Here is a 23541-nt window from a genome sequence, read left to right as displayed (position 1 = left end):
TTACAGAAAATATTACATTTCTGTAGGGTCATTAGTTCTTGTAGGACCACACTAGTCCAGTGTTGCCTCGCACTTTGCTGTTCAGTATGAATTTGAAATATTGGGCAACCCTACACTTCTGTCACTATTTTTTGTCCTTGCTGTTTTTGCCAATACCATTATGATTCCAATGTTATTATGCAACCCTTAATAAAACTAACCTTCACATTGCAACAGCCGTTGCATCTTGTGGTCATGGTTATTTTGGATTTAGCATTTGGAAATGCAGATGTGCTTGATATAGTAATGCTGAGTCATGCATTATGTGCTGCTGTGCAGTAATTTGATTTATAAATCCCGAGTGGAAGATTTCGAACTGCTCCGACACCCCGCACAGAGACGTATTTTCATCCATGCTGAATATTCATGTAAGATGAATATTCATTTTAAGCTGAGATATCATAATCAGTCACTGATTGCAATTGGAGCTGAGGCTCAGGATGAACAATACATTAAATGTCATCAGCAACACATTGTTAGTTGAAGTCGGTGGGAGGGAAGGCTTTTCCGTGTTGGAAGGAGAGCGAGCTTTGAGGTGTGAGCATCTCATTTGTACGTCGCTTCGTTTCTGTTTTGTGAGCTCCGGCACGGCTCCCTTTGATTGCTCCAGGCACTTTGGTCTCTCCTCATCATCTCTCGCTTTGTGTCTCAGTGTCTGCTCTTCATCCCACCCTTTCCTTCATCTCAGTCTGTCAGTGACGACGCTACAAAACATGTTAAAAATGCATCTTTAAGCAAAAAATAGAAATGTTAACAGTGTAAAAAAGGAAAAAAAGGAGAGGCAGATTTGAAGGGGTTGTGAGATGCTGGACAGGTGTATTTATTTTTTTCTGCATTATTATTATTATTATTATTATTATTGAAGACATTTATTTACCTTAAATAAAGCCAATTTTAATCAGGTTTAGCACATGAAGTATACATTTTAGCTTGACCTAAATGACATTGTAAAATGTTGAACAGGGCACAAGGTGAAAAGAAATGAAATGTTGTGTTTGTCAATTTATCTTATTTTATATTATTTATGAGTTGTTGAATTAAACCAGTTAAACAGCTTGCTATCATTGTTGTATTACTATTTTTACTGTGTAGCCAAATGCTTGGCTAAACTATGTATTGGTTGACAAATACAATTAATGCTAGGCTTCCTTAGCCATGGCTATGTGTAATGATCTGGCCAGTGTGAGTTCCTTTTCTTTAACTTATGCACAGTGTAATGAAAATTTTAGGGATGCGCTATATGTTGTGGAGAGACTAATTAGCACATAGGTTTGATGAATCAGGAGAAAGAAAGCTGAGTGTTGCATCACTTTCAAAGCGGAATGATTGGATTCTACGAGTGGAACCGTACTTGTGGAAAGGTTAAGGAGAGGTGTGGAAATGGTTAAGTGAACGCATTTGCATACATACATACAAACATACATACATACATACATACATACATACATGATATAATGTTATTTAGGTGTTTATCCATTCACTAGTGTTTTGTCCACACTACAAATGTTGCCAATAAAAATATTTTTTATATAAATATTGTGTGTTTAACTCAGACCTCAGCCTAATATGATTTCAATTGGCAAAGCATTTTAATAAATGAATTGCTAGCAATTCTAGAAATTAATTATATGCATTTGAAAATGTAATTTAAATGTAATTACCTGTGTTAATTACATCATAATGGAATGTTTCCAAAGATTAAAGACATTCTTCAAACATTTTTAAAATAGGCTTAGAAATCAACTTGCCTCCATCTGCTAAATTTAATTAACATGATTTCAAATGGCTGATTTAATATTAACCTTCTTAATGATGTAAATTTAATAGCTTTAAATGACTGGACTCTTTAAATATATGCAACAGTTTTGCAACAGTCTTGCTGTTTATCAAGGACATGTTTGTCTCCTGAAGGTCAAGGTACTTTCAGTGTTTATGTCTGCATGCAACAGATGCTAAAACATGCGGATATTCAGGGCTGGGTGTTTTCCAGAGTAGTAGGTCATGTATGTCCATTTCCAAACTTTTCTAAATGCATATCACACATTTATATATTGCATTACATCATATTGTATTGCTACATTATATTCGATTATTTTTTTCTGATTTCTTCAAAAATGTCAGGTCAAGTCACATTCATGTTCAACTGTGACTCATGTTTTTCATAGTAAACTTTGGTATCTTATAGTGACTATAAATACATAATGCAGTTCAACATGAATGTGTGGGTTTCTTTATAATATTGAAGATAAATAAATTGGTGTGAATATTAAAGCTATACTTTGTCAGTCAGTGAATGAATTTTTCACTGATTACGTCTCTGATCCCACGTCTGTCTGTCTCTGTTCAGCCATGAGGATTTTAATCCAGTCTCTTATCACCACAAGCAATCCCCACCCCCCCACTCCGTCCACACACAGACAGAGAGAGAAAGAGAGAGAGCGAGAGCAGTGGGAGTTCTATTTAAAATGTAGCCATTTTCCGCGTATGCTGTTTGACAGTGCACTTCTGTTTGAAATCTTGCCATTTCCTCTGGCAGCACTGGCGGTCGTCTGAAGGGCAGACAGCTTTTGGATTCTGGAGCTTTTGCTAGTTCGCCCCCTCTGTCTCACTTAGGCAAACGCCAGAGGAGTTAATGAGTCAAAAGTGGGGCTATACATGAGAGTGTAGTTTAAGGAGGATCAGAGTAAGTTTATCATTCATTAATATGCATGGTTAATTAAGTACAATTTTAAACATAAAGGCGGTCAGAAAGGGTTGTTTGGAGTGATGCCGTAAAAATACCACTTGGTTCCCTGAAGAGAATGAGCATCGAAGGATGTACACTTTTATTGGAAATTGAAATGTGTTTATATATAGAACCTTTTTAAGAATTAAAGAACCAAAATATACGTAATGCTTCTGCACTGTAAACTCTGCTGAATTCAGTGTACTAAAATAGTTTGTGAAAATCATTTAAATCATTAAATAACACCCTGAACAAACAGGAAATAGGACACACAATAATTGTAAGTGAATAAATTGTAGTAAATTGCATTAACTACGATTAACACCGTTCAGGTCGACAGTGGTGTAGTACTCAAATTCACAATTTAAAAATAGCTGCTTCATTTAAGATATCTCCGTTAGACATATTCAGGATTTTATTTTCTCTGGCCCGGTCCTCTTCATTTCTTTCAGTTTTCAAGATAGTCCACAGTTCTGCTTGATTCCAACTCCCAACCCAGAAATAAAGATACTTTTTTCTCCTCCAAGCTACGAGCAATGTAAAATTACACCCTCAAAAGGTACAATATAGTCCTGAACTGTGTACCTTAAATGAGTTTTAAAGGTAGTCTGCATTCACCTTCCCAGCGGAATGGTCTTCATTTGCACACAGTTGTACATTTTAATAATTTAGCGCTGTCAAGAATTGTCAAAAGAAAAGTCAAGAATTGATTAAATACATTAGAATTGTTTTCTTTTTTTCTAAAAGTGTAGGCAGAGAGAGCAAAAATGTGGGCAGTCAGGTGACCCAGGGGATTGCTCTACAGCATGGGTTGAAAAATGAAGTTAATTAGGAATTAAAATGAACTGTAATGGCAAATATTGTATTTTTTAACATTGCAAATGCTGATAATTCCTCTTTGGTTAGCTTGGGGTTGCTACATTCAAAGATCCATTGTAGTGATGTTCCTTTAAGAAGCCTTTTGATGTGTAAGTGTGAAGAACCTTTTTAGAGTGCAAAGAACCACCACATAATGTAAAGTGTTTTTTTCTGCAGATGCAAGCCCAGAACCATTCAGGAAGCGTTATTTTTTAGAGTGTTGCTCACCAAAGACAAAGCATTGCTCTTGAATAAAACCCAAAGTGTCTCCTAATTCCAGTAGCAGTACACTGTCCCGTCAGGCATAGATTTAATGTGCCTTTGGCTGTTTTGCTTTTCATTATCAGCCTTTGCATGCCATGAGACAGCTCTCTAGAGCAAATGGTCTCTGTTGTCCTAAACGACAGAGTGAATCACACAGACTCAGGTGGATGAGAAAGAACTGCAGAGACAAAGAGATTCCTCCAGAGAACTAAAAAAAAACATCTCCATAGAAACAGACAGGACCTTTTGTAGATGAAGGGAAAAAAGTCTCCATTATAGAGGACAGGAAATGGGAATCCCTGATACGGTCTCCTTGGTAACAGTCCGGGCGAGGGAAATCCTAGGAAGAACGTATCCATAGTAACAGATGGGTGGGGAGGGGGGGTAGCTGGGGAGAAGTGGTGGTGGTGGGGAGGTTGGGGTGCTGCATGGAGGGTTCGGGAATCTCTCCATGGCAACAGAGCCAATGTCTGACACTGGGATGGTTTAGGAATCCCCTGAATTCTGGAAACAAGCACACATGCATGAAGGGAAAATGAAAATCCATCGTCCATATATCGTTTATATCTCTGCTATATCATCATTCATTATGATTTGCTGTAATGGGACTTAATGGACCATTAAATGCTTTATTTATGTTCTCCATAGTAAGCAGTGGATCATTAGAATCACTTGCATCTTACAACACTTTCATTACACACATCAAAAATTACAAACTCATAAAAATAAAGGCTTCTCAGCTGTTTCTAAATTTCTGCATAATTAGGTCATTGAGTTGCAAAGACTGGTTTAAGCTATTTAGAAAAGCCTCATTGTACAGAAACTTCCTGTTTCAGATCAGAAGCAAGAGCTGGGATGTCTACTACACAAATACAAACATATAACCATTACAAGACACAAGACTATATATTATAATCTGTGAGGCAGGTTTTAGCGCCATTAAATGCTTGGGGTGTCTGGACCCTTTCACCAACACTGTGCACAATTCTGACTTGGCATTCTTCTCTAAAATGGAGCCTTTTACAGTTCAGGCTCACACAGAAACCTTGAAAATTGGTTAAGTGGTTAAATTGCCCTTTAAAGTGGAAGGTTCATTAAATGTAAAAAAAAACATCACATTTGCACTAGATATCTTTGCAAAGAACCATCCACTAAAACTAGTTCTTCTGTGGCATCTCCCAGGAACCATTTCAGGCACCTTTCTTTCTTACAAGTGTATTCTACCCAGTGCAACTGCACTGAATAATAATAATGTGTGGCCAGAAATGAGTTCATTATAATTCAATGGATGGCAGAGCGGTATCTTTTAGTTCCTATCTGGTACTGAATTGTGAAGGGCATATCTCAGCATGTGCGAGGCATTACAATATCTCTGTAGTGAAGGGAAGCAAAAGCAGAAGTAGTTCTGTGACACACCAGCGGAGGGTGGGGAAGGTGGGTTGCTCCTGTACAGTCTGAAACTGGGTCATCGGCAACTCGACTTTGTGAGTGTTTGTGTATGTGTGTGTGTGTGTTTGTGTCAAAGTCAGGGGAACTCCTCCTTTGAAAAGAGGGATTCCCTCAACCATGTAATCCAGAGAGAAAATCAGCTTACTGGGGATGGTAAGAAGGTGAAGATCATCCTATAGCTTTGGATATAAATGCATTCTGTTGCTGAACTGTAGCCACTATAATTGTGTAGTAAACCCAAACTAATTCCTGGGGAAATACATGTCTCATCTTAATTGTATCAAACATCCAGAATAGCTGAGTTTCATGTAGGGCTAATATCTGTGGGTTTCATCTTCTCCTGTTCTTCTCAACCTTCAAATTCTGAACCTAGCCTCAGACCTTTATTGTATTAAAAAAAATAAATTCATTATTAATCAAAACCTTTCAATGCTGCGGAAAGAATAGCATGCAGTATTATGTCTGTATCATCACATGGTGCATGTTGAATATGATATTACCCTAGAAAATAGGTAATTTCAGGATCTTAAGCGATACCATAACAGAAACACTTCTATACACACGTGTGTAATGGAGCTACTGTGACGGAAGACAAATTAAGAAGGCGAGGCTTGAGGCGAGGTAGAACAGACCTTTCTAGAGCTGGTACACGAAAGCTCCCTCCAGTGCTTTGTCACACAGGCACCCCCTACAGTTGGAAAGTGGAATTAGCCATCCCAAGCACATGCTTTTCACACGCATTTCTAGACAAGCTGACAGATATAAAACAGTCACCAAAATGTGGACTAGGCAGTAGAGTGATATTACAGGATTTTACATGAATATGACTCAATGACTCTATTGTCTATAGCAACGATACAGATGCTGTTCTCGCCATTACAGCTCAGTGGAGCATCATAATGATTTTGAAGCTATTATTTTAAGGTCAAAATGCTACATAATGTTGCTTTATTATTATTTTTTAAGTCATTTTGTAGATGAATATATCCTCACTGTGCAATATTAGGGTTCATACAGAGTGTAGGGGAATGTAAAGTATGTTTGAGTAGCTGTGTGTGTGTGTGTTTTGGTAAGTGTAATGGAGCTACTGTGACGGAAGACAAATTAAGAAGGCGAGGCTTGAGGCGAGGTAGAACAGACCTTTCTAGAGCTGGTACACGAAAGCTCCCTCCAGTGCTTTGTCACACAGGCTGCACGACTCCAACTTGCTGTGACTTACTGATATAAACAATGTGACATATTTTAAAGAGCCTATATCAATATCAATCCAATCTTTTTAAATAGTAGTTTATTCGATTGCTTTGGATTTGGTTAGAATTTTAGATTAAAGCTTCAGTTCACTCCTCAGTCCATATACCACAACATGTGGAAAAAACTTAAGGCATCACTTTACTAATTTAGCAAAACAAATGCTAAAAAAATTAACACAGATATAAATGAACCAAGTTGCTATTTATTTGTTGTGTTTTCTGGGTTTAGGACTTTTATTCTGAAATTCGATGTCTGTAAGACCAAAAAGGAACTAGCAACTCCAGCTCCCCTCTAGGTTCTCCTTATATGAAAGACCAGCTGTGACAGTGACGTCTCTCTCTTTTTTTGAAAAACGGCAGAAACAGCAAAGCTGTGGCTTAAAAAAAATCTGGAATTTACTGATATTTAGTAAAAAAAAAACAAAACAAAAAAAACATGTAATCTGTGGATTTTGGACTCTTCTGGGACAGTGTTTAGCCGTGTCTGCCTGCATGTGTGCCTGTGCAAGTGAGAGATCCCCGCTCAGCCCTTCTCCCTGTGCTGCTTTTGAGTAAACAGAGCAGGCTGCTGAAGGGACGATGGGTGTTGTTTTTTTGGATTACACACTAATAGATAACCATAGTCCTGCTGTTTGTTATGATATGTGTATCATGTCTAGAGTAGGGTGCTCCAATAGCCTCCAAGCTATTTGGTGAAAGTCAGTAGAGAGGACGCTAGCCTCCCATCCACAGAGTGATGAGTCTCTAGAGACTTAGGTTTAGAGAGGTAGTGCTTTTGAGTAAACAGAGCAGGCTGCTGAAAACGAGGTGTATGGATTTTAGCTGACAGGTCGATGGCTGGCTTGATGTTTGCTGTGATCTGTGTATTATACCCTTAAGTTACTCTGATCTTGAGTTAATAAGCCTAGAATACTGGGGGTGCGGGAATCGGGTTCAGCAAATGGATCATTCCCATGGATCGACCTAATGATCCGATACCTGATCCAGCTCATTTTGTTAGTATCGGGATTCGCTATCCGATCCTAGTATCGTATCGGCGCGTCCCTACTTGCTGTCCATGATCAGGATACGGGCTTCCATGATGAACCGATGAGAGAAAGGGCAACTCCACCATCCTTCCACCACATTCTTCTAATTAAAGCCTTAACATTTAGTTATATATTGCATGTATATATATCTTAAAATAGACTACAACTAACAGTGACCCTGCAGGAAAACTTTATAGTAAACTAACATTAGCAAGTTAAAGCAACCTTACTGTTCCTTCAGGTGCCGTTAATCAGGGCTGGAAATTGACCCATTTGCTGGGTTGTTATTGTGACACAGTGGCTGAGCTCTGTGGAAATCAGCCAGTATAATGACCCAACAGGCTCAACCCAGCATTTGGTTAGAAATACCGACACAGCAGTTTTTAGAGTGCATTGTAACAAAAGCAGCCCATTAAATAAAGAGAAGAATGGACAGAGAGAGGTTGCAAAATGGTCTTGTAAAAATTAATTATGGGCATTTTTGAGACATAAAAAGCATGCAAGGGCTGTAAGTGAATTTTGCAGAACCATTAGGGAACAATAAATTGCAAGAAAAATATGAATTGGACCCTTTAATGGTCTGTTTACTTCTGCACTTACATCACCTTACACTGAAGTTAATAATTTCTATCAAACTTCCAGTTCTTCCCATTTTTCTATAAACGTATATTAAAATAGAGATACAAGGTTGAGGAATTCTGGAGATATGGCTGGGGATTGGGATATCCATATACAATTACTGTGAGTTATTACAATTATAGAGTTTAAAATGTCTAAAGTAAGAGGCCTGAAATGATAACATGCTGTTTTATCCATGCCTTCCATGTATTTTCTATAATAATTTCCTTTGATTCTTCTTTAAACGTCTGCATCATTAACCTTTCCTTGAGTCTAGGCACTGTGGGCTTTGCCTTTCTGCATAGCTATTCAATATTGGGAATAATTAATACCATTTTCTCTGTAATTGATCTTGGGGGCTTTATAGGAAATCACTGATTCCATTTGTAGTGGAAGAGCAGTTAATGCACATTTAAGTAGCTTTACTTTGAGGAATAGGAAGAACGTCACTGTCTTCAAAATGCTTTTTAAATTCCCTGCACTGGAAAATCAGAAGATCCGTATTGAACCAGAGCTAAGCAACACACATTAAAAATACAGTTGGTGCACTCAGACTAGTCAGTGTCCCCCAATACATCCTAACATTTCAAAATGAATTAGAAAAGATGAAAGAAAACAAGATCAGATGACTTTATTTCTTTACGTGTAAACTGACGATGATTAGCATTATAGCCTGTTTTACACACTGAGTCTTGAATGATACCCTGAACAAAATCATGCTAGACATGTTTGATGTTGATCCAAAGCTACACTATATATCCAAATGTTTGTGGACACCCCTTTTAATGAATGCATTTAGCTACTTTAGGTTGCACCCATTGCTGACACAGATGTGCAAATGCACACGCACACAGCTTGCTTACATGAACCTGTTGGCACCATGCCTAATGCTAGACAAGGGCCAGAGGGGTATAAAGCCCCCCAGCATTGAGCTGTAGAGCATTGGAAGAACTGTGTTCTCTGAAGTGATGGTTGGTGCTCCATCCAATCTTTGGGATAAGTTGTGGAGTTGGGAGTGGGGTGGGGTGGGGTTGGTGGTCATCCAACATCCTGACCTCGCTAATGACACTACTGTCTCCATCAACATCAAGATATTTCATTAATTATACGTTACTTACTTTAGTGCATTGTGTGGTTTGAGTGCACTGGAGTACAGCCGACCTTCTCTACAGTCAGATCATGGTCCGGTGTATTTGATATCACTTGTACCTACTGGCCATTTGGAATGGAAATAAGTAAAGTGTTTTCTGACTTTGGGACAGTACTGTATTGTGCAAAATGTGCAACATAATCCATACAGTTTTCTGCAGTTTTGTTGATTTCCTGAGTAGAATTATCTACAGAGAACATACCTCTGCTTAGTATTTAGGAGAATTAACATAAACTGTAGAATGTTCATTTAACCTCTTGATGCAGAAAGGCTTATTACACACTAAGATATATTATTTAGTAACTACAGGGAGTTCAGTACAAACTGGTGGGGCTATTCTTTGGTGATAGAAGTTTGTAATAACACTTACAGCTAGCCGGCAGGCCATAGGTTGTTTAAGGGGTTAATGTATTTCCCATATTTCCCAATATGTTAATTTCAGAAAACAACAATAAAAGCATGTCATTTCAACAGGGAGGTCCAAACGTTTGCTGACGACTGACAACTTTTAGACATAGGGCTATAGCCTGTGTTTGTGTTTGTTCTCATTCCCAATGCACATACACTGCCTTGATTTTCATTACTGTGTAATGGTACCATTCCTTTCTCTTTTATTAAAGCCTTAAAAATTGCCTACTGTCTCAAGGTGGTCACACCAGACAGTTTCAGACTGTCTGGAACTGGAGTGGTGGAGGACTCCTCAGTCATCTGAAACACGATGTATCACAGTGAATGACAGGGGCTGGAGACAGCTGACATTTTTAAGCAATCCCGAGATGAAAAGGCACTGTGGAGTGCACTCTGGCCTGCCAAGGTTCTTTTGTTGTTGAGCAACTGGATATTATTGCCGAGGAGAAGGAGCTTTTTCATTTCCTTTCTATTGGGGTCCCTTTTAGTTGGAATGGAAAGAGGTCAGTCTCTTTATTAGTTCTGATTTCTTAAGTACATCACCCTGAGCTTAGACTACATCTAGAAAAATAATCTTATTACTATTATTTGATATTATAGATGTTGAGGACACCCTGGTTCAAAACAGTTGACATACAAAAATATCACAATAACTACCAACAACTATATCACAGTTTACATGGCAATGTGTAGTTATTTCCACATTTTGTGGAATGAAGTGTGTGACGCTGTTTGGTATAACGATACAGCAGTTCTCATTGACTTCTGTGAATTCAGATCAGATTTTCAAATGTCCTAAAAATTGAGAGCCAGTTTACCCCTGATCACTTCATGTGATTAGTATATGGGTTGTATTCTAAAATCATTTTTAGCCACATGCATTTACACTCGGTAGTCAGATTTAGTGTGTATTTGGTGTGTAGAGAGAACATAATAGGATAGTGTGAATAGAGGAAACTATACTAGAAGGGGTGAGTACTCTAGACCAGTGCAAATGTGGCTTGGCCTTATCCAGATATAATCCTGCTACTCAAGATGCATGAGAATGACCAGGTGTAAGTGGGGTCTGAGTGCATGGAGAGCATGTTCTAGATACTGAACATTCTAGGACAGTGTGAATGGGAAGAACGTTCTAGGACAGTGGGAATGGGAAGAACGTTCTAGGACAGTGGGAATGGGAAGAACATTCTAGGACAGTGGAAATGGGGAGACATTTATAGGACAGAGTTGGTAACAGCAATGAATGGAGTAGAATAGTATATAACAGGGAACAATGTCCTATATAAGAGTGAATGGGGGAAACATTCTAGGACAGCGGGAATGCAGAGAACATTCTAGGACAGTGTGAATGGGAAGAACATTCTAGGACAGTGTGAATGGGAAGAACGTTCTAGGACAGTGGGAATGGGAAGAACATTCTAGGACAGTGGAAATGGGGAGACATTTATAGGACAGAGTTGGTAACAGCAATGAATGGAGTAGAATAGTATATAACAGGGAACAATGTCCTATATAAGAGTGAATGGGGGAAACATTCTAGGACAGCGGGAATGCAGAGAACATTCTAGGACAGTGGGAATGGGACAATGTCCTAGATAGGCATGCATGTGGGGAACATTGTAGGACAGTGGGAATGCAGAGAACATTGTAGGACAGTGGGAATTGGGAGAACATTCTTGGACAGTGGGAATGGAGAGAACATTCTTGGACAGTGGGAATAGGGAGAACATTATAGGACAGTTTGAATGGGGAGAACATTCTAGGACAGTGGGAATGCGGAGAACATTATAGGACAGTGGGAATGGGACAATGTCCTAGATAAGAGTGCATGTGGGGAACATTCTAAGACAGTGGGGATGAGGAGAACATTATAGGACAGTGGGAATGGGACAATGTCCTAGATAAGATTTCACATGGGGAACATTCTAAGACAGTGGGGATGAGGAGAACATTATAGGACAGTTGGAATGTGACAATGTCCTAGATAAGAGTGCATGTGGGGAACATTCTAGAACATAGTAAATTGGAAGAATACTCTGTGGTAACCAACCAAACATTTAGTGTTGTCTATGTTAAGAATGTTGAGTCAGTGTGACCAGGCTGTAGGAGTGTAGGAGGGTGCACACACACACACACACACACACATACACACACACACACACACACACCACCCACTCCTGCTTCAACAAAAGGACAGAGGTTGACCACCTACTGTATAAATCCGTAGAGACTTGCTCTTTTCCTTATGACATATTAACTGCATGATTACAGGTGAGGTTAGCAAAGGAGCCATCACCCTGTCCACCACCTTTGGCCCGACCTGCATGGTACTTTCACCGTCCTTTCGTGTTACCTGAGGCTCCTGTCATCTCCGAACAAGATGAAATATCAAAGTGTACTGCAGTGGTGCCAGTTGTTCCTGTCTCGACCGCAAGGTTTTCCTTGAGGGCAATATCACCTCCCACTTATTGAAGTGCAGTTTAGATAAATTGATAATAAATACTGCAACACATGATATATGATACCTGTTAAAAGGAATACCCATAAGAGACCTACACTGTGACATGACTCTACATCTTCTGACGCCTGAAAGGGGTTGTAGGATATTTGGGAACAGGCATTTATCTTCTCTCTCTCTCTGTCTGTCTCTCTCTTTCTGTCTCTCTCTCAGATCCCCAGCTCAAGGGCATTGTGACCAGGTTATATTGCAGGCAGGGATACTACTTGCAGATGAGCCCAGATGGATGTTTGGACGGGACCAAAGATGACAGCACTAATTCCTGTGAGTTCATTTAACAGTCAGCAGTGTGTCAGCTGTATTTTTGTGTGTTAAATGAACACAATAACAGTGGGTTTTTTTTTCAATAACTGGATCAGCTGATAATTTACATAGACTTTTGGGCAACTTTGATTAAATGACACTTTTTTTTATCTTAAAAGTCTTTCATAAAATAAATAACTGAATCGAACTAAATCATCAGTGTGCCTTGTACAAATTTTGGGCACCCTAATGCTAACCATACTGTAGAAGAATCTGAAAAGACGTATAGACTAGAGGTTTCTTACTCTCACACTAAAGACAATTTGTCAATAACTTGATGATTGTGCAAAGACTGAGAATCCTAAAGCATCAGTAGTTGCAAGACTGCAACTAGATTCTTTTTTAGATTATTTCCCATCATGCCCCTGGTGGAAATTTACCAGACAACAAAGCTGAAGCAGACTTTGGCCACAGCTGCCCTTTTTAATAAAAAAATACATAATAAATGCTGAAAAAAATGATGCAGCAGAATGTGGACACAACCCTGGTTAAATGAACAGGGACAGCAAGGTGCTTCCTGATTGCTGCTGGAGAGAGCTCACCTATTAGTGATTCACAAAGTCCACGTCACAAGACTAAAAACATAATATTAAACATTATTTATTTTTATTTTTATATTTTTATTTTTATCGGGACATCAGAATGAGAAAAAGACAGTTATGACAATTATCCTGACAGGAGCACACTGCAACTCTAGCGAGACTCACATAAAGTTTATTTCATGTTATTTATTATTAGAAATTGTTCTTCAACTGTGAAATCGCTTGAAAGGTCGTTTGGTCTGAGGCCAGCATAAGAGTTACAAAGGCTCAGATTTCTTTGAAAAGGTCCTTGGCCTGAGCCCAGTCACCAATTGTAATTAGGAACTGTCTGCAGAATCAAATTTCCAAGCAATATAAATTCTCTGACTTTTCAGACCTTGTAGGCTCCCCTAAGCCACTGTCTAAAAATTGGAAAACGAAAGTAATGAATGGCCACAAGTCAGAGGAAGGCTATAAGCTTTGTTAATAAGAAATGGCAGTTCAGAGGAACTGTGGAGGTTAAGATAAGATCTGGAAGACTGAATTAATTGTGCTTGTATCAGTTTGCCAAACCTTCTAGCAACTGGTATAATCTATCACAGTTAACCCTGCCAGAGGGATATGTTGTAATGTTTACACAGGCTTCACTTATTTGGCAAAAAACAAAAGAATGTCCAGAATTATTAAAATGATGTATAATTCCAACAGAAATGTTTTGTGTTATATGGCACATTGTAACAAGACACAATTACACTAGCTAAAAGATTATGAATAATAACCTGTAGCAATTGATATATGTAATACTTCATTATGTTTACAACATATTTTATTGTTTTTAATGTAACTATTCTGTCCAAAATGCTAATGTTGCTAAAAGTAACTGAAATTAAAACCAATAGTAGCAACTGGTTGGTCGCACAAGTCCTTTCTTGTGCACTAGTGTGACAAATGTGTGGACTTTACAGTAAATGCAATGTATGTGTTTTACTATAGTAAACTAAGTTAATTTAACTGTTAAACTATTGTGAATGAAATAAAAAAATGGAACTTTAAAGAGCATATCTTCAGATCTTACGCTAATGCTGCTTTTCTCCACAGCATTGTTCAACCTCATCCCAGTGGGCCTTCGAGTCGTCGCCATCCAGTCAGTGAAGACAGGGTTATACATCGCCATGAATGGAGAGGGGCATCTGTACACGTCGGTATGTGAGGCAGCCTCTTTGCCTTTTGGCTCATTTTCTTAAGCTTAAGTTTCTATGGCTCAGTTTTTGTTGTACTTTAGATGCTTCTCACATTAATTTCACAACTTCTTTTTATGTTTTAAATTATTTTAAACAATTTATAAAGCTGATCTGTCCTTGAAATTTTGATTTTGAGATTCATGCCAATTGGATAAACACAAATGATTCAAAAACTTCTAAAATAAACCTTGAGGCATAAAGGTACATTCTCTCCTATAAAAGTTTTCCATTTCAGAAATACAAAGTTTCATTGTTACAGAAAAATTAAACATTTATGATAATTCCACAATGAAAGGTGTATAGTATAATCCTATAAAATATTCATATATTATGCAATTATTATGCAATGCAATTTAATGACAGATTTAACCCAACTGTGTTAAAGATACTCATATACTCTCGGCAGCACAGTCCCCAGTCCAGTTATATTTTACAAAGGGATCGGATATTGCCCTCCTGGTAAAGAACCCTTTTAAAAATGCACTGCATGGCTGCACAATATATTGTTTAATTGTTATGAAAATATTAGCATGAGCAGAGCCAACAGGGTTGCAAATATTCTACTAAAGAACGCTCCAAACAATCCTGATATAAAAACTCCTGACAATAAATGTGCTACAAAGGGTTCTTTAAATGATGCCAAATAAGAGCCACTTTTGGTTCCATAAAGAACATTTTTCTAAAGGAGTGAGTAAGTGCGAAGAACCTTCACATGGGTACAGAACATTTACATTGACTTTGTAAAACCTTTAAAAGGTTCTTCACACACATGTCTCTTGTACAAAAATGGGTCTTCTATGACTTTTCTCTAGGAACCCTTTTTAGCGCCTTTAGCTTTTAAGAGTGTAGTGTAAGGTGTGCTGTGAGCACCCTGTCCAATCCCAGCCATTCTTTGATGTTGACTGTGGGTGTTCCAACAAAGAATCAAGGTGTTAATAAGATCCAACAAATGCTGAAAGCTTTTGGTCAAAGTAATGCAGGCCAGTCTGTATCCCTTAGACATTAATATACTACTATTGTTTTACTGCTTTATTCACAATTTCAAAGCAAGACTATGCACTGGAAATTGACAGCTGACAAATGAGAACTTCAGATTCATCAAATTCAAATCATAATCTCTTTTGCTGACCAGCACAAATGTGGTGTTCGTTGAATATTCAACATTTCCAGCAGACTTTTTCTGCTTGTTCAGTGCGGAACAGTGCTCCGAGCAGGAAAACTTGAAAAATGGTTACTTGTGTCACATCAAAGGCTCAAAAGTTTGCTGTAAATTGTAAAAAAATTCCAACATAGATACGCCCCCCTTCCCCAGGCTCTTCAGAGAGTTTGTCCATGATCAGTTTCCATAAAAAAAAAACATTATCAAGAATCAACTCCTGGCATCTGGTTGCAGCCTACCAGAGGAAAGTAGGTGGGAAGTGGGCAGGGCTTACAGTGTTTTTTTACAAAAAATATTTTGTTAATATTCTAATTACTTATTAATCTAATAAAATTATAACAATCCAAAGCACAAAAAGCCATTAGACACATTACTAATAAAATAATACGCTATTCACAGACTAAATAGTACAGTAGTAAAGTCAATGGGTTTATGCACCTAGACACTTTATTTAAAAGCATTTATCTCAGCAATTTGATCAGTTTTGCTGTAAAAACATCTCTGATCAAAGTAACAAGAATTTCTTGGTTTTAAGAAAATAATTTATATATAAAACTAGACTCTCATGAGGAGAGCTTTGAATATATTTTTATGAACACACTGATTTAATATTATTTGTAGTAGTGTTTAACTGAGTAAACTGAGGGCCTCACAGATGAGGTCTACAGCCAGACTCTATTGTTGTGATATGATGTTAGAGGTTGGAGCAGCAAACACTGAAGAAGCTCAGTTCGAGAACCAATCTGTATAATATAGACTTAGAGCACATACAAACTAAAAATGCAAACATTCAACTCAACTGATCATCTTACTGATCTTCAAACCTAAATATACCCACATCATTATGGGGTATCAAATTTAATGACTTTTCCTGGAGTGATCCCAACATTAGGAAAAGTGAAGCATCACCTTTGTTCATACTTCCATGAAAGATGTACACCACCAGGAACACTATGACACACTCAGGAACACAAATAATATCTATTTAACCATTGCAGTCACACTACTTGGCAATAGATTTCCAGTATGAATGATTGGGTACAAGGATTCATGCTGTTGGCACCACATTTTGACCTCATCATCTGTGTGCCACAGGCGAAACTGAGATTCATCAGACCAGGCTATGCTTTACCAGTCTTCAGCTGTTCAGTTCTGGCGAGCCTGTGCTCACTGCAGCCTCAGCTTTCTGTTCTTAGCTGACAGGAAAGGACCTAATTTGGTCTGCTGTTGTAGGTCATCCAATTATTGAGATCATCACCTACCAGTCGATTGGCTGCTTAGACAAGGGTTAAGCTGTATACAAGGTGCAAATATGAACAAACCAACACCAACATCAGAAGGAACACAAGGTGGCACATACAGCATTTTTGCTGTATTAAAAAAAATACAGTATTGAGACACAAAATTGAGATTTGAGACATAAGACCAGGCTATTCTTTACCAGTCTTCAGCTGTCCAGTTCTGATGAGCCTGTGCCCACTGCAGCCTCAGCTTTCTGTTCTTAGCAGACAGAAATTAACTCCAACGTGGTCTTCTGCTGTTGTAGCTCATCCAATTACTGAGATCATATTTCTTCTTCATTCTGCTGGCTGATGTGAACATCACCTGCCACCCGATTGTCTGCTTAAATGCTGCTGGGATGTGCTACATGTAAAGGTGTCTTTCTTACCGCCCTTATGGAAACTTACATCTTACATGCAGATGAAGATGGTTTCCAGTCAACAAACTCCACTTGCTTTGGCCAAAGCTGATCGCAGTAAGCCGAGGACGCAGGCAGCTAAAGTGGCAGACATGCAATCTAGCACGCACACACGTCGGCACACGCCCACACGCTCACTCAGGGAGACATCTGTGTGTATCTGAACAGATGTTATCTGAGGGTGAATGGAAGTGAATGGTGCCTCTTTTGACCGTTCTTTGACATCAGTGCATTTGTAACCAATCTCCCTTTTCCATCTACAAATGAGGCTACTGGCTGTCCACAGTTCTGTGCAGGAAAACAGGAGACAAGCCTACATCATCCTTATGTCCGTATGTCCTATAGAGCTCCGGAAAGATTACTGGGCAGATGCTGATGTAAGTGCATATATTGGTGGATATGGTGTTTTATATGTATATGGGATTTGTGCCATATACTAGTACATATCAGGGGAATTCATTCTAAAAGGATTAATTGCCTAATCTATATAGATTCATCATTGCTCCACATGGATGCAGATGGAGATGTGATCATATTTCATATAAATCAGTAGTGGAGGAACGGATGGCATTGGTAGATAAACGATATAGATAAACGAACGGCTTTTGAATAGTCTGTGGTTAAAACTCTTTATGATGCTGTGAGTTCTTCGTACATGCTTTTCTTTGTGCTATCTGTAACTGTTTAGCACTCAAACTATCTGTATCTGCATATGAATTTGACCTAGAAGTGGGCGTGGCCTAACCCCAAAGTTTGCATTTAACTTGTTAACTTGTTGCTGGAAAACATTTGCAATCACTATCTTGAATTGTGCTGCTGGATTCAGGTCTGGAGATTGGAACTGAACTGAACTTGTCATTTTGAGATGGGTCTTGCTTTGTGACATGGTGTACTCTCATGCTGCAAGTAGCCGTTAGAAGATTGGTAAACCGATGAAAGGAAGCACATGGTCAGCAACAGTCCTTAAATACGTTGTGGCATTCAAGATATGACTGATATGTAATAACAGGCCCAAAGTGAAGTGTGCCAAGAAAACACTCTCCACACCATTACACCACCTCCACCAGCCTGGACTGTTGGCACAAGACAGATTGGATACAAGGAATGCTGTCGGCACCGCATTCTGACCTCATTATCTGTGTGCCTTAGACGAAATTAAGTTTCATCAGACCAGGCGATGCTTTACCAGTCTTCAGCTGTCCAGTTCTAGTAAGCCTGGGCCCACTGCAGCCTCAGCTTTTCCCCAGCGTGGTCTTCTGCTGTTGTAACTCATCCACCTCAGGGCTCTGATTAACATTGCTTTGACAGTGCTTTGATGATTTGCAGTGATTTGGCCAGATCTGTAACTTAAGGCTGTGTTGTGCACTCAGATGCTTTTCTACTCACCATAATTGTACAGAGTGGTTACAATTTGTAAAGAAATTATTTTCTATACTTTGGAGAAGTAAGGCAGTTTTTATGTCAGGCCAATGAAGAGAACCACTGATGGCTAGAGTATAAATGCATCTTTTCCTAGATTTTGCATGATCTGGTAGCCATACGGATCCAAAAGCTATTTGGCTTTGTCAGTATATTTACTGAGGCCATGAGCTACAGATCTGGCCAAATGGCGGCGATTAATCAAAGCACTGTCATTCGGACTACTCAGATGCGGTCGAAGATGCACACGAGCATGTAGAGTTTAACAAGCAAGTAAGCCTGGCATGGAGTAGCTTTAAAAAACTAATAATTTGCATACAGATAAAAAGAATTAAAATAAACAAAATCACACAGTTTGCATCCTGTTTGTATCATTTCAAACATTTTCATAATTAGAAATAACAATAACATTTGGTATATGGAAATTACCTAGGTATGGATTTGTTTTGGGAACAACCTATGCAGTAATATCTGTCTGTTTAGCCTATCACTATTAAAAGTATAAGTACCTTGAGGACCTTTTAGGGGTTATTTTATTTAAAACTGTGAAGAACCTCTTAAAGAACCTTTTTCTACTGCAGACCTTTTCATTAAGGGTCCTCAAAGCATCTTAGGAGGTTATCCACTGCTGAAGTCATAAGAAGTGTTTCTGCAAAATACAGGATAACCAATCAGAATAGAGATATCTAAAATCATGCAAACATCATCCATTTAAAAACACAAAGAAAGTACAACAACAATTTAGGATTTAATAAACCTTTAATAATTAACGAGCCTTCTTTGGCTCGTTAAAGAACCTTTCAATAGATGGATTTTAAAGATATAAATTAAGTTTTAAGGACCTTTACGTTATGTAACACATTAGGTTTTAAACGTTATTGTCCCTTGAACCATATAACTATTAAGGAGCCTTTATTTTTAAATAGTGTGTGTGTGCCATTCTCTGACATTTCCAACAGTTGTTCCCATTTGTTCCATTTAAATACTTATGATATACATCAGTGTATACCTAATTACTGGGCTCATCATTTTTTTTTTTTTTTTTAGTTTCATGCTTTCCCTTCGAGCCAATTAAATCCAAGCCAAATTATCTCCAAACACAAGCCATAATTCAGGGATAAGAGCATGCAGCGCTCATTAGAATTTTTGTTCCATTTTCTTCTTGATAAAAAAGGCAACAAAAGAGAGAGACTGGATAAGAGAAGGTCCTGAGGAAGAAAAACCGTGGAATCCCATTAAATTCTCCCGTTTGCACCGAAACCTTTTCGTTCTGTCTCCAAGGAAGCTTCATGGCGGCGTGTGAGTGCTAGCAACCTGACAAGAATATAAATTATTCCAGTCCCTGACGGAACGGACCCATCCCAGAGAGTTCAAACCGTTTACCCCTTTTTTCGTGCCCAAAAATGTGCATTCTCCTCTCCATGTTCGGACCTTGAAAGCTAGAGGTGTCTTGCTTTTTTCAGCTAGAGTATTCATTCGTGGTTGCTTTGAGGGCAATGCAAGCTTTTTTTCTTTCTTTTTTTCCTCCCTGAGACCTTGTTAAGCTCTTGCTGAATAATTGAAAGAGAAACTCCTTCACACATGCCGAGGCAACCCCTTTGATGGTGGTGAGAAAACCACCTTTCTGTCATGAAGAAAGAGCCAACCTTTTGTCCTGTGTGTTCTGCAGAGGAGAAGAAGACACCTCTTTTAAAGCTGAATCCCTTGCGAACCTGTTCAGATACAGCTAAGTTTGTTTAAAAATCAATCTGGATGATTTGTGGACCAGAAAGACAAGCAGCCTCCCCTCCAGATGCTATATTACAGTGGTGTAATGACATTAAGGAGATGGTGATGTCCAGGTCTCCTATCTCTTTCAGGAAGGTGTTTTTTCTTTCATAGCCTTTTTCTCATTACAAAGAAAGTCTGTTCTTCTGCCAGCATGACCTGGAAAACCTTTCTGTGTATAATGTGTAAATGGAGTCAGGTAAGGACACGGGATGGTGAAAAGACAGTTGCAGAATGACTGAGCTGGATTGGAATAGATAAATACATTATAGTCCATTTTTCCCTGAGTAAACATAGGGTTCATAGGGTTTAGTAGGGTCCAAAATTGGAAATGGTATTTTTTTATTTAAAACTGATTTGTCATTTAAACCAACAGAAACAAGTAGAATTTAAAAAACTTGTGTTAAGACAACCGAAAACCGTCAGTTTACTAATCTGTAGATTTTGCTAAATCTTGTGTAGTCTATGCAGTTCTATTATGTTATGATAAGTTCAATTTGCAATATAAATGTATTCAATTAGAATAGACCCCAACTTAGAACCATTTTCACCACTTTTCATCCTTATATTTTCCTCTGCTACTACCACAATACATTTTTTATTTTGTTAATTTTTAAAACTACACATCTGGCACACAGCAACAAGCAGCTCCAGCCTGAAGTTCAAAGAGTCAGTTGCAACTGAAATTATTCCATCCTCATTGCAAATTAGGTTTATTTGCAAAATGTACAAACTTTCATCTGTTTGCAATAAACCAATCAGACAAGACCAATTGAAATAGCTCAACTAACAGAAAAAAAATATTTTCTCCACATTCGACAGAAATACCACTTTTAAAGATGACTGCAGTCTCAGACGTATTCAACTCATAGCCAGACACCGTTCCTGAGGAATCTTAGCACATTTATCTTGGGTTTCTGTGCTGTAACCGCCTTCTTCAAATCCCACTACAGATTTTCTATGAGCTTCAAGTCAGGCAACTGTGACGGCCACTCCAGAATCTTTCAGGACTTCTTCTGAAACCAAGCCTTGGTGGACTTTGAGGTATGCTTGGGATCATTGTCCTGTTGGAAGGTCCAATGACACTCAAGCTTCAGCTTCCTCACAGAAGGCATGATGTCAACTCACCACCATGCTTTACTGTAGGCAGGGTGTTCTTTTCAGTGTATGATTAATTCTTCCTCCATAGATCCATAGGCCTGAAAAGTTTCCATTGCTCCAAGAACAGAATTCCAAAATCTTCCTTATTAGCTTATTTAGATGGTTTTGAGGAGATTGGAGCTGACTTCTCATGCTTTTCATGCAACGTTTAGTAATCACCTTACTGTGCAAACTGAAACCTCAGTGCCTGCTGCCACCAAATCCATCTACAGGTCTTTTGTGAGCAGTCACTCCAGGGTTTTTGACCACCTGCCACCTCAGGAAGCTGGAGAAAGGCAGTGATAGCTCCCTCTTTCTGCCACATCCAGGTTGTGTAGCCAGTGTTCATTTAACTTTGAACATCCAGTGCCTTTCCTCTTGGTTTGTATTCTTTTCCTTGTTTGTGCAAGCCAATGCTCTCTTCTCTGAACTTTCTGGATAACTCTCTTGACCACATTTTTAACATGCAATTAAATGTCACAGTTGGATGTAATCCCTTTTATCTTTTTAACCCATTAAATGGCCAATAACCCGATGGTGGGCCAAGTTTTACTACACAATGCAGCTGTACAGCAGCAGCTATTTAGAAACCTTAGGTTTATTGGTTTATTCATATTGTAATCATCCTGTTTGTCCAGTATGAAATTCTGTCAGTATGTCTAGTATAATTTCTTCATTTAGCAAAATTTTTTTCCTACAATAGCTCCCCAGTATCTCTTCCTCCTCTTCCTCAGTATTTCCCATTGCAGCCCCACTAGCCATTCTGTTTCTTTCCTGAACACTAACCATACTGTTACTGCATAGCCATGAAGTCTAAATGATAAGAACATATAAAATTGATAGTTTTTGAGATAGAAAAGTAAAACGTATGATCATGGTACAATCCAGATATTAGCTGATTCTTATTTTCATTGTCATTCTGGTTTTCATTCTGGTTTGAAAACTGTAAACTGAAAACTGAAATTTTCTCTCATGAGTGTAGACACTGTAGTCCTTTACCACACTTTTTTGGTAATGTTTTTTGGTAATGTGAATGTTAACATGTCCACTCGAAAATAAAGGTGGCACATTATTGAACTTTTATGTTCCAATCTAAAGACATAACCCACCCTTTATGTTTCATTATTTATTTTTTCCTTTCTCTTTCTCTCCTTTAACTTCCCTTTTACTTATGCCTTTTATGTTTGCAAGTGAATGACATTATACTTACCTAATGACCATTTTAACCAGAAATTAAATAAATAAAGGGTGATCTTTGACTTTTGCACAGAAAATCTTTTAAAAACTTCCAAAACACTTAATGTAATTTAGACTATTTGTGTTTGCAATGAAACAATCACACTGTAAAGGGAAGCTGTAATTTTTAAATGCTGTTATAAAAAAAAAAACTAATGGAAAATTCAGTTTCATATGATCAGTGCATTCTCAAAAAGTCGATAATTTGCACCCCATTTATCTTGGCATGCAAATAGTGTAGTATCAAGGCTGGATAACACCATCATATCAAGTTTTTTTTTTTCCTCAGGTTTCTGGATATGTTACTATGCAGTGTGTATTCTCATGTTACACCGTCTACACATTCCAAATGCAAATGGAGCTGGACGTTTTTTTTCTTTCATGAGAGCTGCGTTTTAGCAAACTGTTCCTCCGATACTCAGCCGTTGGTGTACTGAACAGATGGCAGAGTGTGAAATGATTCTCTATGTGTTAATTACAAACCTGCTCGGTTGTAAAAATCACACTCTCCTGTTGATAATATAGTGGAGGCACTGCATGTTACATACGATGGAAAGAAGAGGAAGTTCCTGAGAATTTGCTTTTTGCTATTTTGCTGAGAGGAAATAGGAAAGTCTAGGAAGACTTTGTTTGTTTCTTATTTGAACAAAGGTTAGATCATGTCAATGATGCAATACTGACACATGGAGAAGCTTCTGAGATGCGTATTTTGAAAGAAAGAAAAAAAACCAACAAACCAAAAACCAAGC

General features: G+C 38.3%; 1 protein-coding gene across 2 annotated transcripts in view; it reads left to right on the top strand.

The window, feature by feature from the left end:
• LOC140535382 (fibroblast growth factor 14-like) overlaps positions 1–23541 on the top strand; it is a 97074-nt gene that overhangs the window by 61679 nt on the left and 11854 nt on the right. For both annotated transcript variants that reach the window (XM_072656706.1, XM_072656707.1), the window contains exons 2-3: positions 12461–12571; positions 14230–14333. In XM_072656706.1, the coding sequence (XP_072512807.1) occupies positions 12461–12571; positions 14230–14333 (215 nt within the window). The remainder of the gene's footprint in view (positions 1–12460; positions 12572–14229; positions 14334–23541) is intronic.

Source organism: Salminus brasiliensis, chromosome 15, assembly GCF_030463535.1.
Source record: "Salminus brasiliensis chromosome 15, fSalBra1.hap2, whole genome shotgun sequence".
NCBI classification, from domain to species: domain Eukaryota; kingdom Metazoa; phylum Chordata; class Actinopteri; order Characiformes; family Bryconidae; genus Salminus; species Salminus brasiliensis.
This window is presented reverse-complemented; position numbering and strand designations above follow the sequence as displayed.